This window comes from Falco peregrinus, chromosome 2 (assembly GCF_023634155.1).
Source record: "Falco peregrinus isolate bFalPer1 chromosome 2, bFalPer1.pri, whole genome shotgun sequence".
Lineage (NCBI taxonomy): Eukaryota > Metazoa > Chordata > Aves > Falconiformes > Falconidae > Falco > Falco peregrinus.
Window position 1 is genome coordinate 71,099,003 of NC_073722.1, and position 24,251 is coordinate 71,123,253.

General features: G+C 40.8%; 2 protein-coding genes across 8 annotated transcripts in view; both read left to right on the forward strand.

The window, feature by feature from the left end:
- DNAJB14 (DnaJ heat shock protein family (Hsp40) member B14) overlaps positions 1–23,272 on the forward strand; it is a 38,340-nt gene extending 15,068 nt beyond the window's left edge. For 3 of the 6 annotated variants that reach the window (XM_055796749.1, XM_055796753.1, XM_055796752.1), the window contains 10 exons: positions 2,514–2,659; positions 5,623–5,808; positions 6,219–6,313; positions 6,966–7,075; positions 8,881–9,053; positions 11,823–18,161; positions 18,395–18,450; positions 18,664–18,698; positions 19,319–19,377; positions 22,423–23,272. In XM_055796749.1, coding sequence (XP_055652724.1) covers positions 2,514–2,659; positions 5,623–5,808; positions 6,219–6,313; positions 6,966–7,075; positions 8,881–9,053; positions 11,823–11,947 — 835 coding nt within the window. In that variant the 3' untranslated portion in view covers positions 11,948–18,161; positions 18,395–18,450; positions 18,664–18,698; positions 19,319–19,377; positions 22,423–23,272. Of the gene's footprint in view, positions 1–1,821; positions 1,913–2,513; positions 2,660–5,622; positions 5,809–6,218; positions 6,314–6,965; positions 7,076–8,880; positions 9,054–11,822; positions 18,162–18,394; positions 18,451–18,663; positions 18,699–19,318; positions 19,378–22,422 lie in introns of those variants that run through there. The other 3 variants (XM_055796750.1, XM_055796754.1, XM_055796755.1) reach the window with 3 other exon arrangements.
- On the forward strand, positions 18,024–23,272 carry LAMTOR3 (late endosomal/lysosomal adaptor, MAPK and MTOR activator 3). Of its 2 annotated transcripts, XM_055796762.1 has the most exons (7): positions 18,088–18,161; positions 18,395–18,450; positions 18,664–18,698; positions 19,319–19,377; positions 20,150–20,283; positions 21,657–21,720; positions 22,423–23,272. In XM_055796762.1, exons 2-7 carry the CDS (start codon positions 18,442–18,444, stop codon positions 22,494–22,496), a joined length of 375 nt encoding a protein of 124 aa, XP_055652737.1. In that variant the 5' UTR covers positions 18,088–18,161; positions 18,395–18,441; the 3' UTR covers positions 22,497–23,272. The 2 variants fall into 2 exon arrangements, with proteins under 2 accessions (XP_055652736.1, XP_055652737.1); XM_055796761.1 differs by lacking the exon at positions 18,395–18,450 and having other exon boundaries at positions 18,024–18,161.
- Positions 23,273–24,251: the final 979 nt, after the last annotated feature.

Here is a 24,251-nt window from a genome sequence, read left to right on the forward strand (position 1 = left end):
AGATGTGGTTGAAATATTAAATCATAGCTTCATACAAAATGAGAAATGTTGGAATAGAGGTGCTTGTGTATTTGTAGAATTTTTTGTTTAACAAAGCAGTCACTAGCAAAGGCTTGCTAAGAGAAACACTTTGGTAAGTAACAGTAGCTCATTTGCGGACCAGGTTCAGGATAGCTGTTGCATGGAGGGTGATTGCTTTCAGTCCCTTTGGAGAGCAAGTGCTATATGACCCACAGGGCAGGTTTCTCCCAGCACTTTCTCATCAGGAAGTAGCTCTGGTTTTGATGACTGGCTCTAAGCAGATCGTGGTGGTGGATCACATGCTGACTTGAATGTTTTCTGGTTGATAACCACCATTCCTGCTTTTCCCATGAGGCTTGCCCACTGTGGGACTTTGACTGGTTGTGAATGGGAGGAAACTCTGAGGCACATTTTTGGGGGTTAGAAGAACAGGTTGGCATTTCTTGAGTTTTTTGGTGTGGGTTTTTTTTTTTTCCCCATTTTTCTCCTTTCTGCATCCTAGAGTTGTGAAATAAATACATATCAGGTCTGCAAAGAATTAAACTCTAATTTTTTTTTTCATGTTTGTTACTTCCATGAGAAATGACTATGCTGTTGGCAGGAAAAGTTGTTTCGGATGCACGGTGCTTAAAAACACTTTAACAAATGATTAACACTACAGTTTTAATGCTAATAAAATATCAACTTTGCTAAACGTTGATGACTTACTACTTAATTTTGTGTTAGCCAAAGTTCTGAAGAGTCTGGTTCACAAACAGATAATTCAGATACTGAATTATTGAAGAGAAGAACTTAGACTGGATGCTTGGGATATTCAGTTTCTTGGAAAAAACAAAGCTTAATTTGATACTGTTACACTTTTAAATAAAGCTATCTGTTCTTGATACAGTTCATAAGTAATCCAGGTCTTGAGGCTAAGGATGAAGGGATCTGCATGCTACCAAACTTTTTTCTTGTACAAATTAACAAACAAAAGTTTCTAGTACTCAGAGTATAATTTAATATATTTTCTTTCCATTCTTTCTTGGTAATGGATTCACTGTATTCTTTTTAATTAGCTTTATCAGCTTCCTAACTGGAGCTTATTAAATGTTACTTCAATATAACAAGCTATATTTATTTCACAGGATGTTTGTATTGGCAGCTGCCTGCGTACCATTCAATTCAGTGCTCTTGAAAGCATTACACCAGGACTTCCATAAAAGCTTGTATTATTTGAACACAGGAAAAGAGATCCTTCAAATGAAACTTGATTTGATCAATCTGTGAACTATGAAGGACCACACATGATGGTGTGGTTGCATGTCTGATGCTAGCATTCCCTTAATTACAGGGTACCCATTCTTCTTTTCATGAAAATGCTAAAGGCTTGCTTACCCCCTTTTTTTCCACTTGGTTTTCCTGTGTGTAGTCTTTGCAACACTAAACCCGTAATTACTTAGAAATCTGTGCATTTAAGAGAAACTGTGGACACAGTTACAGCCATGTGAAGAGACTCACATGAAGCTTTTAAAATATTTATGGATGTAATTTCTATTTCTTGCTCAGACCAGCCCTTTTCTTTTGATGCGCACCAAATGTCAGTGTGCCTCATTCCTGCAATGCAAGTTTGTGATTCAGCTTTATTTTTCTAAGTTTCTGAACTCTTACCCAGGTAACTTGGTTTGATTTTAAGGTGCATCTGTTGGTTTGGTCAGTTCTTCCTGCCCACATAGAATTAATGTTCTCTCTGTCCCCTGTAACTGCTGTTTCTTTCTTCTCAGTATTGTAAAACATACTAAATCATTACATCATTTCCAGATTTTGCTTTTCCTGTCTGGGTGAGATTGCCTACAGGAAGAATATTTCTGAGTTTTCAGAGTTTTAAAAAATGCTACATTGAACATATGAGGTGAGCTGAATCTGTAATTGCTGGAGCTGTTATTGTTTCTTTGAATTTATATAAACATTTACAGAAAGTTTGTCAGGATCCAGGTGCATTCCCAGCCGCAGAGGTATTCTCACATGCCTTATTTCCCTGAAAAGTGAATGCTTGAATGGTGTTATGACTTGACTTTTGTTTCAGGAAAGGGGAAGTGTTATTTGTTTTGTTTTGTATCACGCATACAAATGTGCATTTGCTGTTGACAGTCAAAACAGGCCTTCCTACTCACTAGCTCGCAAAGTAAATTTGGAATCCTCATTTTATGCATTAACAGCAATATTCATATAATTGGGGATCAGGAAATGCTACAGTAATTGCAAACTAAAACCTTTTTTTACAACTGTAGTTGTTCTACAGTAGAAGTAAAATAAATGTATGTAGTAAGTAATTTTGAGTACAGCAGTTTATTGTGCTCAATAGTTTATTATGAAAAATGACATTCTTTTTCTAGAGTGGATTTTTTTCTATATTTTATATTGAAAGCGAGATGTAATGTATTGCATCAGTGCGGTATGTTACCTCATTTGCAGCTTTTGTTTATAACATTTTATTTCTTTTTCTTTTGCAGTATAAAGAAATGTAAAAATTATTATGAAGTCCTTGGGGTGTCAAAGGATGCAGGTGAAGAAGACCTGAAGAAGGCTTATAGAAAGCTTGCTTTGAAATTCCACCCAGACAAAAACCGTGCACCTGGAGCAACAGAGGCTTTTAAAAGTAAAAATCCCAATTTTTACTTAAAATTTCTATTATGATTAAACTTTTTCAGATTAAAAAAAATTAATCTGTGCTGGTCACTTCTCTTCCTACAAAATTGTCATTGTGGTGTTTTGTAGCTCATATAAACCCAACATTTTTATCTAAGAAAATATTTTGATCTTTATTATCTTAGCATATACCTGAAAATATAGATTAATAATACAGACTTCTGCAATAGAATTTGGTTTTTGAGGACTGACTGTAATTTTCAGGTACAGGGAGTGAATACTTGATCTGTGAAACGCAGTTGCACTTTTTTACTGTTGTGGACTTAGTGTCATCAATTAAATCGTACTGTCTTGAATCTTTACTATACTTGAGCTTGAAATAAGCAAAGTAATACTGGATAGCAAAATCCAGTTTTTACTGAATCACGTGCCGCACAAAGTTACATTTTTCTTAGAATTCCTTGTATATATGTAGTTTTACTACTCTTTCCACACAAAAACACTTGGGTTCAAACATGGCCTTATTAATAGGTGCCTTTGACCATTTCTTAGGTAAAATTTACAGTCTGACTTGACCTGATATAAGGCTGCCAAGCTTAGCCCTGCACAAAGGAAGCTGTTGAGGAAAAGCTTTTTAAAGAAAACTACACCTTTGTCTCAGACACAGATGACAAAAAATGAATCTCTAAGAAATGATGATGAATAAATAAGCAATTTGGTTGTCATACATTTTTTTTGTCCTTGTGTGAGGTTTACAGGCAGGCATTTGAAAAAATCAGTAAGATAAAACTCTTAAATTGGGGGAGGGGAAAAAGAAGTCCTGAGCAAGACTTCTGATACAGACTTCAAGGGGTAATTATAATAATATATTAACAATTCCCGATGAAGAGTATCTAGAACATAGCAGGAAAGTTGATTGCCAATAATTATTTTAATACAGCTATGTGATGGATTTATCTAAAAACGATATGATTCTTATATAATTGTCTCCACCCCTATGAATAAAATAATTTTCCTTGTTAATACGATTTTAAATAATCTTTAAAATGTTAGAAATAATTTTCTTATTATTTGATCTTTTATTTAACATTAGCACTTTGTACAAATTTGATTTCTTGAGCTTAACTTCACTTTCTGGCTCTTAACTATATAGGTACATGAACAGAAAATTTTGTAGTGGAATCTTGTTGACTAAAAATTATTTAATGAAATCTAGCATTTTTCTTGCATTGAAATTATTGTATTCTCTTTGTATGGCTGAGTAAATTTATGATTTAGTTTGCCTTTAAAGATGTCTGATGAGTTTGTAACATCCAGCTGAGAAAAGACGCTTCATAATAATAGCTATTATTTCATAATAATGCTTTATTTGAAGGAAAGGTCACATTAGAAAACAGTTGAGTTTGATGTTCTGCAAGGTACTTAACTTAGATTTTGAGCTACATAATACTGCTCCTGTGCTGTATTGAGCAGTTTCCTTGAGGTTGTATTTTGGAATAAGAAGATTGTGCAAATATAATCACCTTTAATCTCCAAATATAATCTCAGACTTCATCAAAAATCTTGCCTTTGAAACCTCTGAGCAGCTTTTTTTCATTTTTATGCCCTTTATTTAAAGAAAATTATATTGGAATTAAGTTTATTGTGAATTAACATCAAATAATCAAAAGCAAATAACAAATAGTCAAAAAAGATTGCTGACAATACTGGGATAGTATGGTATCTTTACTTTATGTGCAGACACCTGATTTATGTCTCCCTAAATTCTTGCTTGTTGGGAAAATCTAGACTTTTACTACCAATTGTAGCCTCAAGCTGAGTAAGAGGAACCTTGTAGCAGTATTTGGTGTCAGTAGTGTATATCATGCTCTCAGTGTAAAGTACCAGGCTTCATTTCTTTGGGTTTTCTCCTCCACTTAAAGGAAGTACTAATCTAAGGGCATCTTAAAAGCACATAGCTAAGACCCATTAGCATTTTTTTTTTAGATTGGATAATGTTGAAAGCATCAATTATGCAAAGCCATAGTCTTATTTGCCTGTGTTGAGGTTATAGTGTTGCACCTTTCACAAACTTTTGATGACTGATGGCTTTTCAACACTGAAAAACATAATCCCTGTGCCTTGTGTTGGTTGGCTGCAAAAGGAGCCTTTTGTTGGAGAGGCCTGGAGGAGAGAGAAGAAAGGAAGGCAGAAAGGACTTAATGAAGATATGACTGAGTGAAGATTGTTCATCAAGTGCCAGCAGAAATTTTCCTTCAGTCTGCAAGAGCAGTATGTCTGTGCACAGCAACTAGGGTTAAAGCTTGTAAAGTCAGCAGAGTTTGTGTTTTTTCACACTGATTCTTTCAATGTTCACCTAACTCAGTTTTATTCTTTCTCCTGTCAAAATTGTTCATTTGTGGTATATAGCATAAACAGAGACAAGCATCCAGGCCAGGCACTCCAAATACTGAGGTTGTATTGACAACCTTAGGCACACACATGTTCCTGTCATGCATGCATGTTGTGCTCTTCATGTTATACCATGCAAAACTTTGTGTTATTAATGTAATCCATAAAACATCTTAAGAAGCATATAGAAAAATACATTCACATTCTTGTAGACAATAAAGTTGATGCATTCAAAGAAGTCACCACTTACCAAATGAAACCAAAGCAAACCTACTGCATCTATGATGTTTTTAAGCTAGGCTGCTGGAGCAAACTGAACTTTGCAATTACCCAGCTTCAAAGCTTTCATTGTAATGCTTGATGCTTTTTTTGTAATTGCAGTGAGAGAGAACATTTGCACAGGTGTAGGTGTTGCCCTAGAAAAAGTAGAGATGATTCTGGACATTGTTTTACTATTGTTGATTTGTAACATATAATAGAGGACATAATTCACTGCCTATTCTTGACTTTGAAATTGCAGTTTTCATGCTGGAATAGTTCTTATCTTTTATTATTGGAGTTGTTTTTTATTCCTTGCTTCAGAAATTGGAAATGCATATGCTGTGCTGAGTAATCCAGAAAAACGAAAGCAGTATGACCTTACAGGCAGCGAAGAGCAAACATGCAATCACCCTAGCAACGGTAGATTCAACTTCCACAGAGGTTGCGAGGCAGATATTACTCCAGAGGATCTATTCAACATGTTTTTTGGAGGGGCCTTTCCAACAGGTATTTGTATACATCAGTATAATCACAGAGATACAGTGGTACTGCCCAGAGCGGCATTAGAGATTGTGACATTATAAAACAGTAAAATTAGTTCAACCTGCCTCCAGCCCCAACCCTTTAATCTGCATCATAGTTCATTATTCCCCTAAGTGTTGCTAAATCCCAAAAATGTGAGTTCAGTTCTTTGGGGTTACTATGGTGACCCTGCAGTACATGAAATAAGTCAATTGTCTTGGAGCTTAAAATATTTGTTGTAAACAACTTTGAAATCGTAAGATACCTTAGAAGTTCAGTTATTTTATGTGTCATTGTGCAGTAATGTTAAATGCTTTATGTTGATGCTTCTGTATTTGACCTCTAAATAGTTGGGGTTATTTACATGATTTAAATGTGGATATTTCTTTCCTTAGGTAGTGTACATTCATTTTCTAATGGTCGTGCTGGCTACAGTCATCCTAATCAGCACCGTCAGAGCGGACATGAGAGGGAGGAAGAGAGGGGTGATGTATGTTTAAGCGCCACTGACTTTTAACTATGGATTGTGAAATTTACTGGTAGATGCTTTCAGCAGCGTGATTTTGCAGGAGCTCTTCACTGTAGAGGAAGCTTTGTATTTGCCAGTTACATACTTTAAAACTTTGGCAGGTGGTAGTCTTACTGATGGGTAAATAGATATGCAAATTTGAGGAGATAATAGCCTGATTTTGTAAATCTGTTGTTGTATATCACTATTTTGGCTAGTGACTGGTTGTATTAGCCTAAAAATGCCACTAATTCTGGTCACTAATCCTTGTCAGCATTTACAAACTTATTTGGGCTGAGGTATGAAATGAACTTAAGGCTTAATATTCATCTAGATGAATAATATATAGTCCTGTATAGGTAAGACCAAGTCATGGCATACAATGTAACTGAATCCAGCTGTTCATTTGGTAATTGCTTGTGGCTGCATGCTACACATGAACTCTTGCAGCTTAAGCACTCTGTGAATACTGTGTGTGCAATGGGGAGTTAACACCAGTGTTTGTAGTTATAGTTTTTCTAAGCAGCTTTTGGTGCTTCAAGCAGAAAGTCAAGCCTAGCATTAAATCCTATCAAATTTACCTATTTACTTGATGTTGTTGTATGAAATAACCTGAATTTGTTTTGTTCCTTAGGGAGGTTTCTCTATGTTCATTCAGCTGATGCCTATTATTGTGTTGATCCTTGTTTCCTTGTTGAGCCAGTTGATGGTATCTAACCCTCCTTACGCCTTATACCCAAGATCGTAAGTAATACACAATTACAATAGCTTAAAACAGAGTTGAGGATATTGTAATCACCCTCTCCCATTTAGAAATATTTTGGAGAGCCTTTCATTAGTTGGTCCTTGATTTCCCACAGTGACGAAAGGGAGGGTATAGATGAAGCAGAGCAAAACTTGAAAGTTAGGTGCTAGAGAACATGTGAGAATGTAATGGAGGAAAGAGGTCAGCAATACCTGGCATTTAGGAGGTCTGCTAATACAAGGCAGTGACGCAGTGTGGCATGTTGCAAAGGTGTTTTGCATCTCCAACATATTGAATTCTGAAACCTGCTAAGGCTCGTTATTCTTTAGGGGTCATCTGTGCTTGTAGCAAGTGAAGTACTTGAAAGCAACTTTCTCATCCTTATTTAAGTTTTGAACTGGATGAAGGCTGGTGAAATTGTCTATTCTTTGCTTCATTCTAGTGATGGTAAAATAGTTTATCTTCATTTTCTTGCGAATAATTCTACTAGTGAAACTTACCTGTTTTGTAGGATATATAAACCTTTTTTCCTTGAGAGAAATAAATAACTTTAATCAAGCATGCAACTAGCTAGCAGGCTTAGCCCACTTGCCACAACTGTTTTAAAGGTGCTTAGTTCCTTGCAGAGCTCTCACCCCCACAACAGAAAGGTTTATTTTCTTCTCTCTTATTTTTCAGTGTTCTTTATTTCCAGTGTGATCTTTTTCCCTTCTGCAACTAAACTGTTGTGATGCTTACCAACACTTCTCTGCCAAAATGTTTGCACAAGTCGTTTCTTTTTAATCTGCAGAATGCCAGCAGGAAAATGGATTTGTCAGGGCTGGCAGAAAACACTTTAGAATGGAGATGCCTCTATGGGCTTGCTACAGAATAGTGACCTGTTTTTCTTTGTGTTGAGTTTGAGTGTAATTTTCTATTACCAAAGCTTATATTTGCCTAAAGAGGTATGAAACAACTGTCTTACTAAAGTGTTGGGTTTTTTTAAGATTAAAGGTTTAAGCAGCAGAAGCTTAATGTTCAGGTAACATAGTAATTTTATTCTCTGGTAGGTTATACAGCCATTCATTTCATTACTGTCCTTGTTTCAGCTGGGATAAATGTTTTTGCTGGTAGCTGGTACAGTGCTGCATTGTGGAATTAGTATGAGAATAATGCTGACAACACACTGAAGTTTTAGTTGTTGCTAAGGGGTGCTTACCCTAAATCAAGGACTTTTCAGTTTCTCATGCTCTGCCAGTGAAGAGGTACTCAGGAAGGTGGGAAGGGACACAGCCAGGACAGCTGACCTGAGGTAGTCAAAGGGCTATTCCATACCACGGAATGTCATGCTCAGTCTATAAACTGGGTGGAGTTGGACAGGGGGCACTGATCACTGCTTGGGGACTGGCTGGGCATCGGTCAGTGGGTGGTGAGCAATTGTATTGTGCATCACTTGTTTCTCTTATTTATCTTTCTCTTTGTTATCTCCCTTTTCATTATTATTATCATAATGTTTTATTTCAGTTATTAAACTGTTCTTATCTCAACTGACAAGTTTTACCATTCAGTAAGGTAAAGGTTTTACTTTTCAGGATTCTCCTCCCCATCCCACTGGCAGGGCAAGTGGGGGAGTGAGTGAGCAGCTGTGTGGTACTTAGTTGCCAGCTCGGGTTAAACCACAACAATTACTTGTCTTGAAGTGGCAAATTCTCTAATGTGCTATTCTTCTTTAATAGCAATATATTTTTAAAGTGTGTTTGTGGTATAAAAAACCCCACCAAATAAATATCTAGTCTCTGTCTCCCCCCTCCCTCCTTTTTTGCAGAAGTACAGGGCAGACCATAAAAATGCAGACAGAAAACTTGGGTGTTATTTATTATGTCAACAAGGACTTTAGAAATGAATACAAAGGAGTGTCGTTACAGAAAGTGGAAAAGAATGTGGAAGAGGATTATGTGTCCAACATTCGTAATAACTGTTGGAAGGAGAGGCAACAAAGTAAGTTTGGTAATGTGTGTAATTTTGTGAAAGCATGCATTACTATAAAAAACGATTGCTTCAGGCAAGAATGAAGTGCTTGTATTATTAAAATACCTGAATGAGAAAGCAAGCGTAAGGTTCCCTACTGTTTCTCACTTCTAAAAGTGTCCCCAGTGTTACTTAATTTATGTTTTACTCAGTGACCTAACAACCATCTGCAAACCCATCAACAGTTTGAACCTGCTACTCTACTGTCTCAGGAAATTAAAGACTACACTGAATTGATAATGAGAAAGAAACTGCTCTAAGTTAAAGATGAAAGCTAAGAATTCTTATCTCTTCCACATTATTTATATCGTGGCAGTATCTCATTTCCCTAGGTGACTTTATATAAATAAATAAATAAAACAAAAGCTTACATAGGTGTTTCCAGAGAAGGAAAAAAATAATCTGCCTTGGAACACAGTACATACAAACAATGCTTTTCCAGGCTACCAAGGCTACATGCAGCGTGTCCTGTGAAACATCATAAGCTGTATATCAGTGCTTAATCTTTTGCTAGTGCTGAATAATTTTTCTCCCTGGAGTTGGTACCTTGGCTGTATCAGACCTTAAAAACAGGGGGTTGTTTCAGTTTACCATCGATTTTCCAATATAATTTAATATTATACAGGGAGCTGTTTTCTTGCATAAGCCTCAAATTCAGTGTTAAAGCATAAGAATACTTAATAGTATCAGCCATCTCCAAATCATCATCAATTTTAACCTGTTATTCTATTATCTGTGACCATTTCATGAGCCTTTCATGCTCTGTGAGATCAGCATTGCTAAAATGACATCAGTGTTGAAACCAGATGGTTTCAACTTTTCAGCTGGTAAACTTCATTCATAGCTTACCGGATAAATAATTTGTTCATGGACTGTCAGTAAACTGACCAGAAGCAAACAGAATGCTCCTCCCTGAGTGAAATTGTGTGTTCCTGCGCAACTTTATGCTCTGCAGCCCAGTGATGCTAAGCCTTTCAGCTGAGATGGCCCCTTAGTTTCTCCCAGTTGTAAAAGACAGCTTGGCATCACAGCTAGTCAAATACCTGGAAAGGACCGCAAGCATTCATTACAGTTGACCTGTATGTATACAAACTGCATTGCCCATTCATAGCAGGCCCAATACTTCCTGGAGGCTTTATGCTCCTTACTCATGAGTACACATTGCTTATGCACAAATAAGTCTCTACAGTTTTACAAATTTGCCCACAGGGAAGACCTGTGGGCAGAAAACTGTTCTGAAAGGTCACATGTATGCAAAAAACCCACCAGTCCTTTGAGGTAGAACTTTATGATTGTTGCCCAAACTACTAGATTTTATCAGGATAATTTTTTCCAGGTTTTTCAATCACAGGAAATCATCAGAAAACTTTTGGGTATAATTCATAAGCAAATATCAAATCCTCTTAAATTTTTCCAACCAGATTTCCTTTGATCGTCTTGAAATGTTTGAATATGTTAATTCTTCATGAAATGAATACCTAAGTTGCTGGATGAATGATTGGTAATCTTATAATAAAATAGTTTACGAAAATGAGAGGTGGTTGTTAACAAAAAATTGAAGACAAATTAAAGGTATAATCCAGAACAATAACAGGAGGTCATACTATTTGTACATTTTTCAGCAGAGTGTAGATCACTAAAGGATACTTTGCTTTTAGTGACCTAGTCATTACACTTAGATTTACTGGCGTGCTGTATTTGTGTCTCGTAAAATACGTTACTGGCTAAATATTTTTGGAAAGGTTTAGTTCATACGCAGTTTCCACCTGGGGAGGAAAAGAGCAGAAGGTATATTTTTCCCATTTTCAGCATTTGTTGTTGACATGCTTACTTTTTAAAGCTTGAACAGAGTCCTGGACAATGCAAAGAGGCCTGTGCTTCTTTATGTACATATTTACTGAGAAAAATGTGATGACTACAGAAACATCTGACCTTAGTGAAAAGAAGGGCAATAATCTGAAAGTGGTGACTGTCATGTTGTTTGCTACTTGCAATTTATCAAGTTGTGAAAACTACCCAAATTGATTTTGAGTAAGCGGCCCCTAGTAGATTTTCTCTATTTATAGGAACTGCTGATTTTGTGGTTTTACGGATATAGAATACCTGGTTTTTGTTGGATCACCTTACAGTTAAAATCCTTCCACTGTTGGTTGACATTTAAGAATGCCTAGCTAATCTATTTTGAGTTGAAGGGAGGAAAAAGATTTTATAGGATTAAAATGCTCAGCGATGTCAAGCCATTGAACACCAGTATAATACAGAGCTGTTTTATTAAGAGACCTCTGAACACTGGCAGTCTGAAGCAGCATCGGTTCAAGTAATGGGCTTAACATTCAGAATGGATTTTTGGGTGCAGAGAGGACACTAGAGCTGTCAGTAATAAGCAAGATCACTTGAGTGTGGCCTGTATTCATATTGTTTAATGAGGTCTGACAGAAGTAGTAGGGGATTTTTTGCTTGTTTGTATTTTTTTAATCAGGTACTGCTGTATGAAATATGACGGTGCTGTAAGACTGTTACCACTTTCCCTGCTCAAAAAGATGAAATCTTGTGAAGATCCAGCAAAGGGAAGCTGTAGCAGTGCTGTTTAGGTGGTGCCTGTGGGTCATTAGTATAGACAGAAGGAAAAAGAAGTGAGGATTAAACCCAGGGGGTTTTGTATAGCTCTGAGAAGGAATGTATCATGTGCAAAGCATTCCATTTTTAACCTGAACAATCTTTTATCTTTTTTCCTTAAAGAAACAGACTTAATTTATGCAGCAAAAGTATATCGAGATGACCGTCTCCAAAAGAAAGCAGACTCCGTGTCCATGGACAGCTGCAAAGAACTAGAACGGCTGACCAGCCTCTATCGAGGAGAATGAACTACAATTATACACATGCATCTTTACGTATGCCGTTATCTCTCTTGTAAATTAAGAAGAGATTTAGTTTCACCATGAATGCTGGAAAAGAGGGGTGGATGTAAAACTCTACTGTGTAGCTGTTTCCAGAAACCTTATGCTGAAATATCATTTAATGGCTTCTTTACCTACTGTGAAATATAGGTAACTTTAATTGTCTAGATTTTACTTCAAAGCTTCTGTGAATTCTTTCAGCAGAGAGAATAGCTCAGAAAGGTTGCTGTACTTGTAGAGACTTAGTCATAGTGGTTCTCCTCTAACATAATTTGCCATGTAAATATCTGTGGAAAGAACACTTTGTGTATATAGGAGTTAAATGACTTTCTATTTAAAATCTCAGAAATTTAGTTCCATACAACATTTTGTCTCACTGATGGAATAAATGGTATGATTACATCACTCCTATTCAGATGTCAAGTGTGTGGAGTTGAAACAAGAATTTTTAATATTTTATCTCTTAACTCTATGTGAATTCTTCTAGGTTTACCAGCTTAGGGGAACTTGGTATTTTTAAATATAATGGCATATATTCCTAAATATCTGTTGGGGTATATTGATCTAGAATAGAGCACCAGTTAACTGTTGTAGTTTTTTAGCATTTATAAGCATTGCTGAGAAAACCAAGAATTAATCTCTTTTCAGAGTAAATCTTTGCAAATGCTGTACAGACCATTATAGGCATTGCTTTTGGTACTTGCAACAGTTTACAGAAGCTCTACCACTTGGTATTCCAGTAGTAGTAAGTCCATATATATGGTTAACATGCATCCATAGCATCCTTAATTTTCATTGGAAAGGTAGAGGAAAACATGCAACAGCAAAAATCTTAAAGCATGACAAAAAAAAAAAAAAGGCAACCTAATTTCTTTTCCTGGCAGGCTTCTATTTTCTTACTATTTTTTCACTTCAAGCTAGGTCCCAACACTGATTCCTCAATGGGCACTGCAAGTGGAACGGAAATATTGTTAAGGACAAGCTATGTGCCTTTTGACACTTTTGCCAACTATTTAAATGCTTTGCTAGTTTGCAGTATACTCCTGTGGTCAGAGCCATATCACTTGTCCCAGGGCAGAAGAGGTAGGGCATGCATTTTTCTGGACCAGAGTGTTGCTGGACTGACTTCCTAGAAATGAGAAAACCTACCATTTGGCTCTTACATACAAGATGATGTAACTCAGTGGCCTGTACGTGGAAACTGTGTAGCCACACCTGCTGTTGCAGAGAGGTGTTTGGAGGCAGCTAAGTTTATCAAAAGCATGTTGAAAATCTTTTCAGGTTCAGTAGCTGATGTTTTTACATTTTTAACAGTGCTATGCAGGAGAATGTTTCTTGTATTTGAGAATGCCAGCTGCTAGTAATAAGGGCAGTATTTTTTGTTTGAGAAAATTGCTGTCTTTTAACAATGCTATCACTTTATGTGGAGACTAATTCTAATTTGAAAGTTTAACATTCGACTTCATTGGAAGTCCTTCTGATCTAGAGCAAGATTTGACTTTAGAGATATGCTGAATGCTATTGCTCTAAGTGACCCAGAAATAATTTTGCATATATACCTTTTCTAAACTGTCCCACTGGAAATGTCCTCTAATGAACTAGTGTAACATGAGAGAGACTAGCTGCAGACTTTTAATTAAGCAGCTAAACCAGCATTCAAGGTGGACTTCAAAGCCTGAGGCACAAAGCAGAACTAAAAGCTGCTGAAACAAAACAAAAAAAAAAAAAAACAAACAAAAGGGTTGCTGTACTGGATGTCCTTACTAAGATAATAGTCAAAGTGTGCAAAAGTAATGGAAGGCACCCAAATGTTTGAAGTTTGCAACAGAGATTTATGGAGAAAACGTGATTCTCTGGATTTTGTAACTGTCCAGAATGTATTGTAATTACAGTAATGAAAACAAACTATCAAAAGTACATATTGGTACTCCTGTGTCTTCTTAATAGAAGAAAATTGTTCTAAAGGCTTTAACAAGTACTCGGGCCTTCCCGTTCACAAATGAGTCTGAGCTTGCAGGTGATCTTTTAGTTAAGAGGAAAAAGGATATATAACACATTTGTCAAATGTCAGAACAGCGAAGTCAGAGTGAAGAGATGGTCTTAGCAAAGCTGCTTACAGTAATTGGGTGGGTTATGTCTGTCCTGCAGTTACTTCTGCTGCAGCTGAGAAGCAGGTAAACGGATGGATGTTGAGCTGTGTTAGGTGGGTTAGATTGCTGTCAGTGCTTCAGCAAAATGGAGTAATGCAGTGGATGTGTCCTATGGCAACACACACATCCCAGCAGTTTAAAAGTGAGACCTAAGCTGCTGTGTTTCATTGGATTATCTATTGCAATTGTCATTTTCAAAGAAGGAAACAATATGTTTATACTAGTGGAAAAATGCTACTTAGCATTTAACAGATTAAATACTTGCACACTTCGAAACATGCAGCAGTATGCATAAGGATGCTATTATTTCCTATAGCGTAAAGATTAACCTGCTCTAAATACAGCCTGCAAACATTCTTTTAATATTCCAAGTGGGTGTTTCTGTCCTCGTGATTGTTACTTTTTTCTCAAGTCTGAAGGTTTTTTCTTCAGAAATGTCATTATCTTTCCTGGTTTTGTTGAAGGAATCTGATGGAAAGGTCAGAACAAATTTCCTTATGAGCAAGATGCTTATTGAAGAGGGTGAAGTACTTGAATCTTTTCAGATGGCCTTTCTTCAGAAGATGAAGTTCTCATTAAAATGAAATACTGGAAAGAAAAGGGAAAACCAAAACTGTTTTTGAACAGCCTGACTAAAAATATCTCAACTTTTCTAGCTACCTAGAATTAACTCCTGATTTTTTTTAATTATTTTTTTAGTCATCTCTATTTAATCTAGAATTAAACACAGCATAAGCATGAGTTCTTGATTTCTGCTCTAAAAGGACAAGCAGGAAAGTCCTGCAAAAAGTGAAAAATCTTGGCATGACTCTCTGACATAGCATAATGAAAAAGGGAGATGATTTGCATCTGCTGAAATAAAACATCAGTATATGTTCTAGTTATGGAGCATCCTGAGTCACAGGTGAATTCAGTGTTCACATCTGATGAACATCTGATGAACATTTCCCAACAAGTTCTCTAACTGTTAAGGTAAAACAAGATTAAATTTGGGTTTTTTACTTTTTTTAAACAGTCTTGATTATGTTACAAGTTTCCCAGAAAAGGTAGAGCATTATAGCACTGAAATGTATACAGGTGCATTTAAATAGGCTGCAGAGACAACTTTAAATTATATACATTTTTAATATAATTTTGTAATGAATGCTGTAAAAGGATTAAAATAGGAGGGCAAGAATATGTTTTTTAAAACAAACATGGTTGTTTGTTCCATAAATTTCATTCATCCCCTAAACAGTTGTTACTCTTTCTTCTTGTAGGTCTGTCGAAGAGAGCAGAAAGAAAATGTAATAGTAAAAGCAAACATTTTGTTCTTGTAAAAAAATCAGTTAATATACAAATTCCTGAAGCTGTAACTTTAAAAAGTACTAGCTTCCCAGTTGTCTAAATTGGGTTAACAGAGTGCAGTCAGTTTTACCAGAGGAAGCTTGGTTATAAGGACTCCTGGCGACTGGCAGTCAGAAGCCCTGGTGCTGTGGCCCTTATCTGCTAACAATTCATTGTAATCTTGCAAACCCCACTGATCTTGCTGCCTGGCTTTCCCCGTGCTCCTTTGCAAACCACTGGGTGGAGCCTGGAGAAAAGGGACCATGTAACAAATGTAAAATTTTGTGCTGTATTTGGCATATGTTTAAGATACTTCAGGGAGCAAACAGTACAAATGTAATAAATACAGGAAAGCAGTATGCTATTATAAACTTATCCTGCTCATACTTCTCCAGGATAATTGTGAGACTTCTCAGTCTGGCAGGACCTAAGTCTGAGCATCAGATTTCCCCAGATTTTTAAAAATAAATAATATTAGAATACAATGTTTAGTTACAATGTTACCCTTCATGTAGGATATACTTTTCCCAACAGTACTGGTTTGTTCTGTGTATAGAAAGGCTGTCATTGCATTGTGGTTTAACCCCAGCCAGAAACTAAGTACTACACTCACTTGCTCCTCCCAGCCCCTGGTGGGATGGGGGGGGAGAACTGGTAAAAAGGTAAATCCCGTGGGTTGAGAGAACAGTTTAATAATTTAAAATAAAATAAAATATAATAATTGTAATGAAAAGGGAGACAACAAAAAGAGAGACAGAAATAAAACACCAGAAGGACAAGTGATGCACAACACAACTGCTCACCACCCGCTGATGCCCAGCCAGTCCCCAAGCAGCGACCAGTGCCCCCTGTCCAGCTCCCCCAAGTTTATACACTGAGCATGACATTCCGTGGTATGGAATAGCCCTTTGGCTACCTCAGGTCAGCTGTCCTGGCTCTGCTCCCTCCTGGCTCCTTGTGCACCTCCTCCCTGGCAGAGCGTGAGACACTGAAAAGTCCTTGATTTAGGATAAGCACCCCTTAGCAACAACTAAAACTTCAGTGTGTTATCGTTGTTCTCATACTAGATCCAAAATGCAGGATTGTACCAGCTACTAGGGAGAAAATTAATCCTACCCCAGCCAAAACCAGGACACACCGGAACAGGAGACAAAACTCCCATTAATATTAGGAATACAGGAGCCATCTCACAGATGCTTCTGCATAGCTTTCATTCGTGCTCGATGTGACAGGGAAACAAGTAAAATCAATCATTGAGCATCATGCCTACGAATTATAAAAAGCCAGTTGCATTTTAAGACATTTTCAGCATATGGTAGGGAAATTTTTAATAAATGAATGGACCAAGGTTGTCCCGGGTAGCATTTTCAAAATACTACCAGAAGCTTATACATGAGGATTTTATGGGGATCTCTTTAGGTACCTCTCTGTTGCAGCCAAGTCCTTATCAAAACTGCTGTGTCTGCATGGCTTGGATCAAGAAGGAGATATGGACTCTTAATACTGAAATAAATCTGTCCTTTTGGATGAGCTTTTCCTCTGTCACTTGCAAAAAACTGGCTTCCCTCATTCTTTCGGGTTGTTTAAAACTTCACCAGACCTGCACATTCAGGAACATTTACAATTTTCAGGTGAGCATCAGGTTTTATTATTTTAAGTGCCAGTATTCCGTCTAAGCAAAACTTCTGGGTATCAACAGTGCTCGGGGACGCAGCGGCTCTGGTTTTTTAAGAGAGAAAAAAAAAAACACAAAACCGTTACAGGCTGAGCGGGGTTGTAGGGGGTTTTGTTGGATCTACCAGTAGGGACCTGGATTCTGACACAACGCTTTGAACAGACAGTTCCCGTTGTTCCGCTGCGGGTACGAGCTGGGTGAGTTTTATTTCTTCACCTGCAGCTCCGTGGCTCGGGGGGCCACGTCCGCAAGTGCGGGACACGGGCATCGCTGCGGGACAACGGGGCGCACCCGCGCTGAGCACAGACGGGCGCTGCTGTTGCTGTTGCTCTGACCCAAACGCTGTGGGTTTGGTGGGTTTTTTCCCCTCCAAGCTCGTGCTGCCGTTGCCAGCAGCGCCCCACACGGGCTCCTCAGCCAAAGCCTCCGCTGTGGGAGCGGCGCGGGGTCACCAGAGAGCACCGGCCCACCCCGGAGCCGAGCCCCGCTTCTGCCACCGACCCGCGTTTTCCACCCGGCGGGGCGGGGACCCTCGCAGCAGCCCCCGAGGTGCGCTCCGTGAGCCTGGCGGAGACACCTCGGGCTCGCAGGCTCCCGCCCCGGTCCCGCCGCCGCTGTTTGCAGTAGGAGCTCGTTCCGAGCCCGCGGCTGTCCGCAGAGCCCCTGACGCCGAGCGGGCACACAGCGCGTGGCGGGCCCTGCACCGCAGCCCGGCGCCTGGAACGAGCGCGGCGCCGCCCCGCGAACCGGGCGGTGCCACACGCAGCCCCCGCCCCTCCCGGCCCCGCCCCGCCCCGCCCCGCCCCGCCGAGCGCTGCCGGCGGCCGCTCGGGCGCATGCCTGGGCGTGGGCAGCGGGACCAATGCAGCGCGGGCAGGGCGGGGCGGCGGCGATGCAGCGCTTCCGGGTTCGGGGGGGTGGCGCACCGTCATGTGATAGAGGCTTAAAGGGGAAGCGGCGGCTGCGGCGGGCCCGTGCGGGTGGGCGCCCAGGGCGGTGGCAGCGCAGGGCGAGCCGGCCGCACGGACAGGTAGGGCGGGGCGGGTAGGGTAGCACCCCCACACCCCCTCGCCGGTGCGGTGGTGGTTCGGCCCGACCGCCGTCCCTTCCCGTGGCGGGTGGGGGCGGTCTCTACCGTGGTGGTGCGGCGGGGGGGAGGCGGCTGGGCCTCGGGGAGGGAGCGAAGCGCTGCCGCTGCCCTCTTCGGAGGCGGGGGCCGCTCCCGCCGCATCGCGGGTGACCGGGCGCCCTCTCGTCTCGCAGGCCGGCGGAGGCGGCGGCGGCGGCGCTGGCGCTGGGAGGCCCCAGCTATGGCCGACGTAAGTGCGGCCCCGCGGGGCGGCCGGGCGGCGGGCGGAGGCCGCGGGGATGTGGGGGGAGCTCCGGGGCGTAGCCGGATGGGGGGCGGGCGGGCGGGCCGGAGCCTGGCGGGGCGGGAGAGCCGGAGCGGGCGGCGGGGAGCGGGGCGCAGGCAGCCCCCTCCGCCCGCCCTCCGTGGCAGCCGGTAACGCGCCGCCTGTCTCTGCCCCCAGGACCTGAAGAGGTTTCTGTACAAGAAGCTGCCGAGGTGAGTGGTGCGGCGGGACCTGGGCACTGCCCCCCGCCGCGGCGGAGCCCGGGGCCGGGGGGCGGCGGGGCGGGGGCCGGGGGGTGGCCCGGCGCGCTGCTCTCGTTGTTGCCCACCCGAGGGGGAAGCAGCCCGCGCTGCGGGCGGCTCTGTAGCCTTCCGGGGGCTCCTTCGGGGACGAGCTGTGCCCGCCTGTGCCGGGAGCGTCCCGCGTGGCTGCCTTCCCGCATCCTTGGGAATTCCCTGCGGGAACTGCCGCCTGGAAGGGCTCCGGTCTGCGGTAACGTGCAGGTGTGGTGACACCGGTGTCCCTTCAGCGAGGGCAGCGTACTCGAGCTTTTGCTTGATTAACGAAATTTAATTGGTAATATCTGGCCTCCTTCTGAAGCTGAAAGTTTCGTGCCCGTAGTTTTATTTTTTATTTCTCTTTACTGCTTCAAGAGACCACTCATACTGAACAGAACAAATCGCTTTCAGTGAAATACTAAATTAGCAAAGGCATTAGTTTTCTCTGTTTTCCCCTTCCTTGTGCATTTGTTCAGGAAAAAAAGATCTTTGCTACTAATTACTCAGTTTTTAAAATCACATCTCCTCTTCATTATTTTTTTTTTTTTTTGCAGCGTTGAAGGTCTTCATGCTATTGTAGTCTCAGATAGAGATGGTGTGCCTGTTATCAAAGGTAACTTCAGCTTCTTGTGTGCCCTGCAACCGATATCCTGACTGAACAGCAGGGGGTGGAGAAGTACGGCAGAATCTTCTCTGGTTATACTCAAGCCCTGAATATCCAAACCTGAAGAATTAAGCTTGACTCTTACTTCAAATTCAGTGGTTGATTATGTACCTCTAAGTTTATCCTTTTGTTTGTGTCCTCAATAATTGTAGGCCATGGAAGTTTTCCTCTGTGAAAAGGGTTGGAGTGCTGTAAGGTCCTTGTATCTTCTAAGTCATTCACAGGCTGATTGATACAAAGTACTAGAGAGCTGGTCTTTGTTCAGAAGCAATGCACATCCAACTATTACACGTTGTCTAATTTAGTTTGCTTTTTAATGTCCCGAAGTATTTAAATACCTAGCAGAACTTGCACATCTTCACTTGTTTTCATTCAAGTGACCATGTGCCAGTAATCAATTCGAAGGCTGGAATCAGCACAAACAGCGAGGGACACAAAACCAAAGTGGCATCAGCACAGGCTGTGCATCCTAATGGAAAAGACTGCTTCTTAGGTATGCTAGGAAGGATGCTGGTGTAATGAGCACTGATTGAGTACAAAATATTAAATATTGTACCACTCATGAAGAACTGTCCAGCACTCGTTGCAGAAGCATGTAAGAAGTGTTATGTGTTCTTCAACAGCAGATCTGGTTTTGGCAGGGCACTAAGCTGGACAGGGATTTGTGATGCTCTCGGAGGTTATACCATGTAAAGATAAGATCTTTCTTGTTTTGTTCCAGTTGCCAATGATAATGCTCCAGAACATGCACTGCGACCTGGTTTTCTATCCACCTTTGCCCTTGCCACAGATCAGGGCAGTAAACTAGGGCTTTCTAAAAACAAAAGTATCATCTGCTATTACAATACATACCAGGTGAGTAACCTCAGTGTGATTTGTTCTCTGTGACCTGAGCTATATTCCTACATTACATCGAGCAAGGGAGAGAAGGTTGTTTAAATTCTGCTAGATTCTCACTTGGCAGCTATTGTACTGTTCGTGTTTTATTTCTCACACTGCTTAAATGGCTAAACTAAACTTTTGCAGTTTGTTAAGCTTCTCTTACATTTCTCAAAACTGAGATTTACTGGTTGAAAATGGTGGTTTTCTGAACATGTAGTAATTGGGGAATTTGCAGCAGGTGCTGCTCATGTGGGTTTCAGAATCTGTTATGAAGGCTTTATGTTCTGTTTTACAAACAATATCTGTTTATAATTAGTGACACTTAAATAAGTGTGTGCAACCTATTTCATCACTAATCTTGCTGCCACTTTGAGGTAAGAAAGTTTTGGATATTTTTTTCTTTGTACACAAACTGGTTATTTGGGTCCTCAAATCCATCATCAACTAAGTTTCTCCTGCTTCTCAAGTTCTAGTGATCTTGAGAACCTTTTATTGTGACTGAGGTAAATTGGCCAACCATTCAGCCTGCAGTATCTAGCTCTGGAAAATAAATGGGTGAATGGGTGAGTTTACACACAGTATAGTGGAGAGTGTGGTCTTTGTTAAAAGTTCATTAAAAACTGACACCACAGTACTGAGTACTGTACCTAGAAAGCCTGGCATTTCCCTCCCTCCTGTGCTCTGTGGTGTTATCTGCCAGAAATCTCAGCTGCAAACACTGCAGTGTGCACTACGGAGATCATGCTCTCGACAGGTGATGAGCAGTCTCTTTTCTTCAGTAATAGGGAGCTGGGATCTTGAGCACAACAGTAAGCTACTTGCATCAGGACAATCAAAGCAACATACTGATGCTGTGCACACTCACCGCAGTCACAATAAAAGGTTCTCAAGACCACTAGAACTTGAGAAGCAGGAGAAACTTAGTTGATGATGGATTTGAGGACACAAATAACCAGTTTGTGTACAAAGAAAAAAAATATCCAAAACTTTCTTACCTCAAAGTGGCAGCAAGATTAGTGATGAAATAGGTTGCACACACTTATTTAAGTGTCACTAATTATAAACAGATATTGTTTGTAAAACAGAACATAAAGCCTTCATAACAGATTCTGAAAGCTGTATGAGCAGTGCGTGCTGCAAATTCCTAATTACTGCACGTTCAGAAAACGATGGTGGTGTTAATCGTGAATCTTACTGAATAGGTACACTGAAAAGCCAGCCTTGTGGCTCTTGCTCCTGCCTGTCCTTTAAACTGAGGAGGCTGTTTGTTTCAGAAGGAATTTCTGTGGCAGAGCTGTGATGTCCAACATGTGCTGCTGGCTGAACGCTGTTCTCTTTCCTTGCAGGTGGTGCAGTTCAATCGCTTACCTTTGGTAGTAAGTTTCATTGCTAGCAGCAATGCCAATACTGGTATGTCTTCATGTGTATTTTAAATATTGTAGTATTTTAAGGCCTAGGTGTTTAATTGAAAATTTACCCAAATTTATATCAGGGTATATAAACTTTGCTCCTGCTATGGATTCTGTCAGCTTATTGTCAAGGAGAGAAGGGGAAAGGCATGAACAAAAAGTCAAGATTTCAGGTGACTTGCTGAAGTTGTCATTTTGTTAAAGCATACTTCTCCTGTGATTAACCTCACCCTTGCTGTGTGGGAGCGTTCACTGCATCAGCAATGACTGTACTGTACGTACCAGTTATTTGGTCTGTCAGTTCCAGGTTACACACATGTGGCTCTATCCACCCAGTTCTGTGCGGTGGGGAAATGCTTCAGAAAAGCACCTGGCCTTGCTCATGAGGGCATTTGCTAATGAGTGCAAGCAAAAGGGATTTAATTCTTGCACAGCTGCCTGGGCCTCAGTAGCTGTGGGAAGCAGTAAAGCAATAGTAGAGGCACGCAGCAGTATGGGGGAGAGCTGTGCTGCATGGGGTGTGCCCCTGTTGGTGCTGGGGGCGCTGCCCACTGTTCTTGTGGAGCATGAGCAGCTCCAGTGAAACATTTCATGTTGTGGAAGACTCTGGCTGTGACATGCAGCGGGGAGGGAGCTGTAGGATTTGGAGAAAGGTTTCTCAGTTACATCATCTGATGGGATGTTTTGTCTCTTCTCTTTCCAGGGCTGATTGTAAGTTTAGAGAAGGAGCTCACACCCCTGTTTGAAGAACTGAGGCAGGTTGTTGAAGTTTCTTAACCTGATGGTATAGCCAGAGTGCAGCATCCCTCTGCAGCCCAGTGGACAGAAAGATTCAATAATCTTCAGTCAAATAACAAGTCTCAGAAGAAATACCACAGCTCCTTAGTATACTAAGTAAGAGTAAATTGTACATAGTACTGAATCTGAAACTATCTACTAGTGTGTTGTAGGTGGATGTTACTTTAGGCCATGCTTCTTGTATTGTGCAGTACTGGAGAGACCACCACGATAGCTCCCATGGAGTTCAGCTCAGCCAGCTGAGCCAGGTCGGCATGATGCTGTTGGCTCAAATGAGCAGCTCACAGATCTCTTTCTTTACAGGAAACCATGCACATGGTGGGGTGTATCCTCAGGCCAGATACTGCTGGGTGTTGGAAAACAGATTGGTTGTATAGTATTATCAAAGATGTGGTTGAAACAGTGTTGTGAGAGCAAGTTTACTAGCAGTGATGTGTTGGTACAATCAAAAAATATCCTAGCTTTCTTATGTGGGTGATAACTCTGGCAAGGGAATGCTACTAATCTGGATGTTAGTTGCCTCCTGCTTCCACTAAGAAGAAAGCTATTTCTATGAAAGCTGTTGCTTTAGGGGTTTTCATTATGCCCAGATAAAAGCATCCAAACAAGTCTCACTTCTTCATGGGGTTTTTGTGTAATATGGTTGTGAAGATCTCATGTCTCATAGATTTTGTGTGGGTTCATCATTGGTGACACTCTGCTCATTTACCCTTAGGTTTTCTGAAGTAAATAAAATACAGTATTTTTAAATGACAGAGCCTGGTCCGCTCTTCTGTTGCACCATAATACTCTACAGTACATCAGCTTTTCTGCAGAGAGAACAGGTCTCTTAGAGTTGTTTGTGGATGTTTAAAAAAAAAAATAAAAATCCAGGAGTTTGACAGTTGAATGACAAGGATACAGAGTCCTGTGCCAGTGCAGAGATCTTATCGGTGGGGTTCCGTCCCATACTCTGCCTTTCCTTGTTTCCTCTCACATTCCCCTTGTGATGGCTGCAGTGTAGACTTCCAGTGCTAAAACTACGTGTTGCTGGTCTAAGGGAGAGCTCTTGGCTGGTCTCTGCCTCAGGCTGGGAAAGGGGGTGCTACTGGCCGCTTATTTGTGCCTGGCACTGCAGGTGGGCAAGGTAGGATGAGGGGAAACAATGATATTGGAAATGAGGACTGGGAATTCTTGGCTCAGAAACTCTCTTGGAGATTAAATGTTGTCAGGTGCCTCTCTTCCATTTAAACTGAGCTCCTGGCCTGAGCTTTCTGTTTCTGGTTATTACTAAAGCAGCTGGAAACTGAGCCCCAAGGCATATCTATATGCATTTCTGGCAAAAAACATTTGTGTTCAATCTATGGCCTACTTCTGCTGTTAGCTTCTGGTCAGCTTGTCCATGACTGCTTCCTAGGCCAGCCAAGCGCCATTTCTTTTACTGGCTTCAGTTTGTGACACCATGTGCTGAACTTGCTTCTAACATTTTTGTAACACTGCTTGTTCATGTGAAAAAGGGAAGGCTGCTTTTGTGGTTATGCTTCAAGTTTCATTCCCAAGCCATTTTCACAGAACAGTGATGCTGTTGGAGTATATGTTCTTTCTCTTCCCCTTACGTTGCCTCTGCCTCACACAAACTCATTAAAGCTTTTTAACTAGGTGGCAGATGCTAGTTTGTTAAACCACATAAGGGGAAAAGGAGGACAACACTTTAACAATACAGTATGGGAACACAGAAAAACTTTGGTAGTTTTA

Bases quoted from the DNA above. Each gene is read 5' to 3' on its own strand.
- LAMTOR3 (XM_055796761.1), top strand. From the start codon at position 18,024: ATGCAGCGCTTCCGGGTTCGGGGGGGTGGCGCACCGTCATGTGATAGA. The intron at 18,699-19,318 runs GTGAGTGGTGCG...TTTTTTTTGCAG, and splicing joins CTGTACAAGAAGCTGCCGAG to CGTTGAAGGTCTTCATGCTA. The intron at 20,284-21,656 runs GTGAGTAACCTC...CTTTCCTTGCAG, and splicing joins GCTATTACAATACATACCAG to GTGGTGCAGTTCAATCGCTT.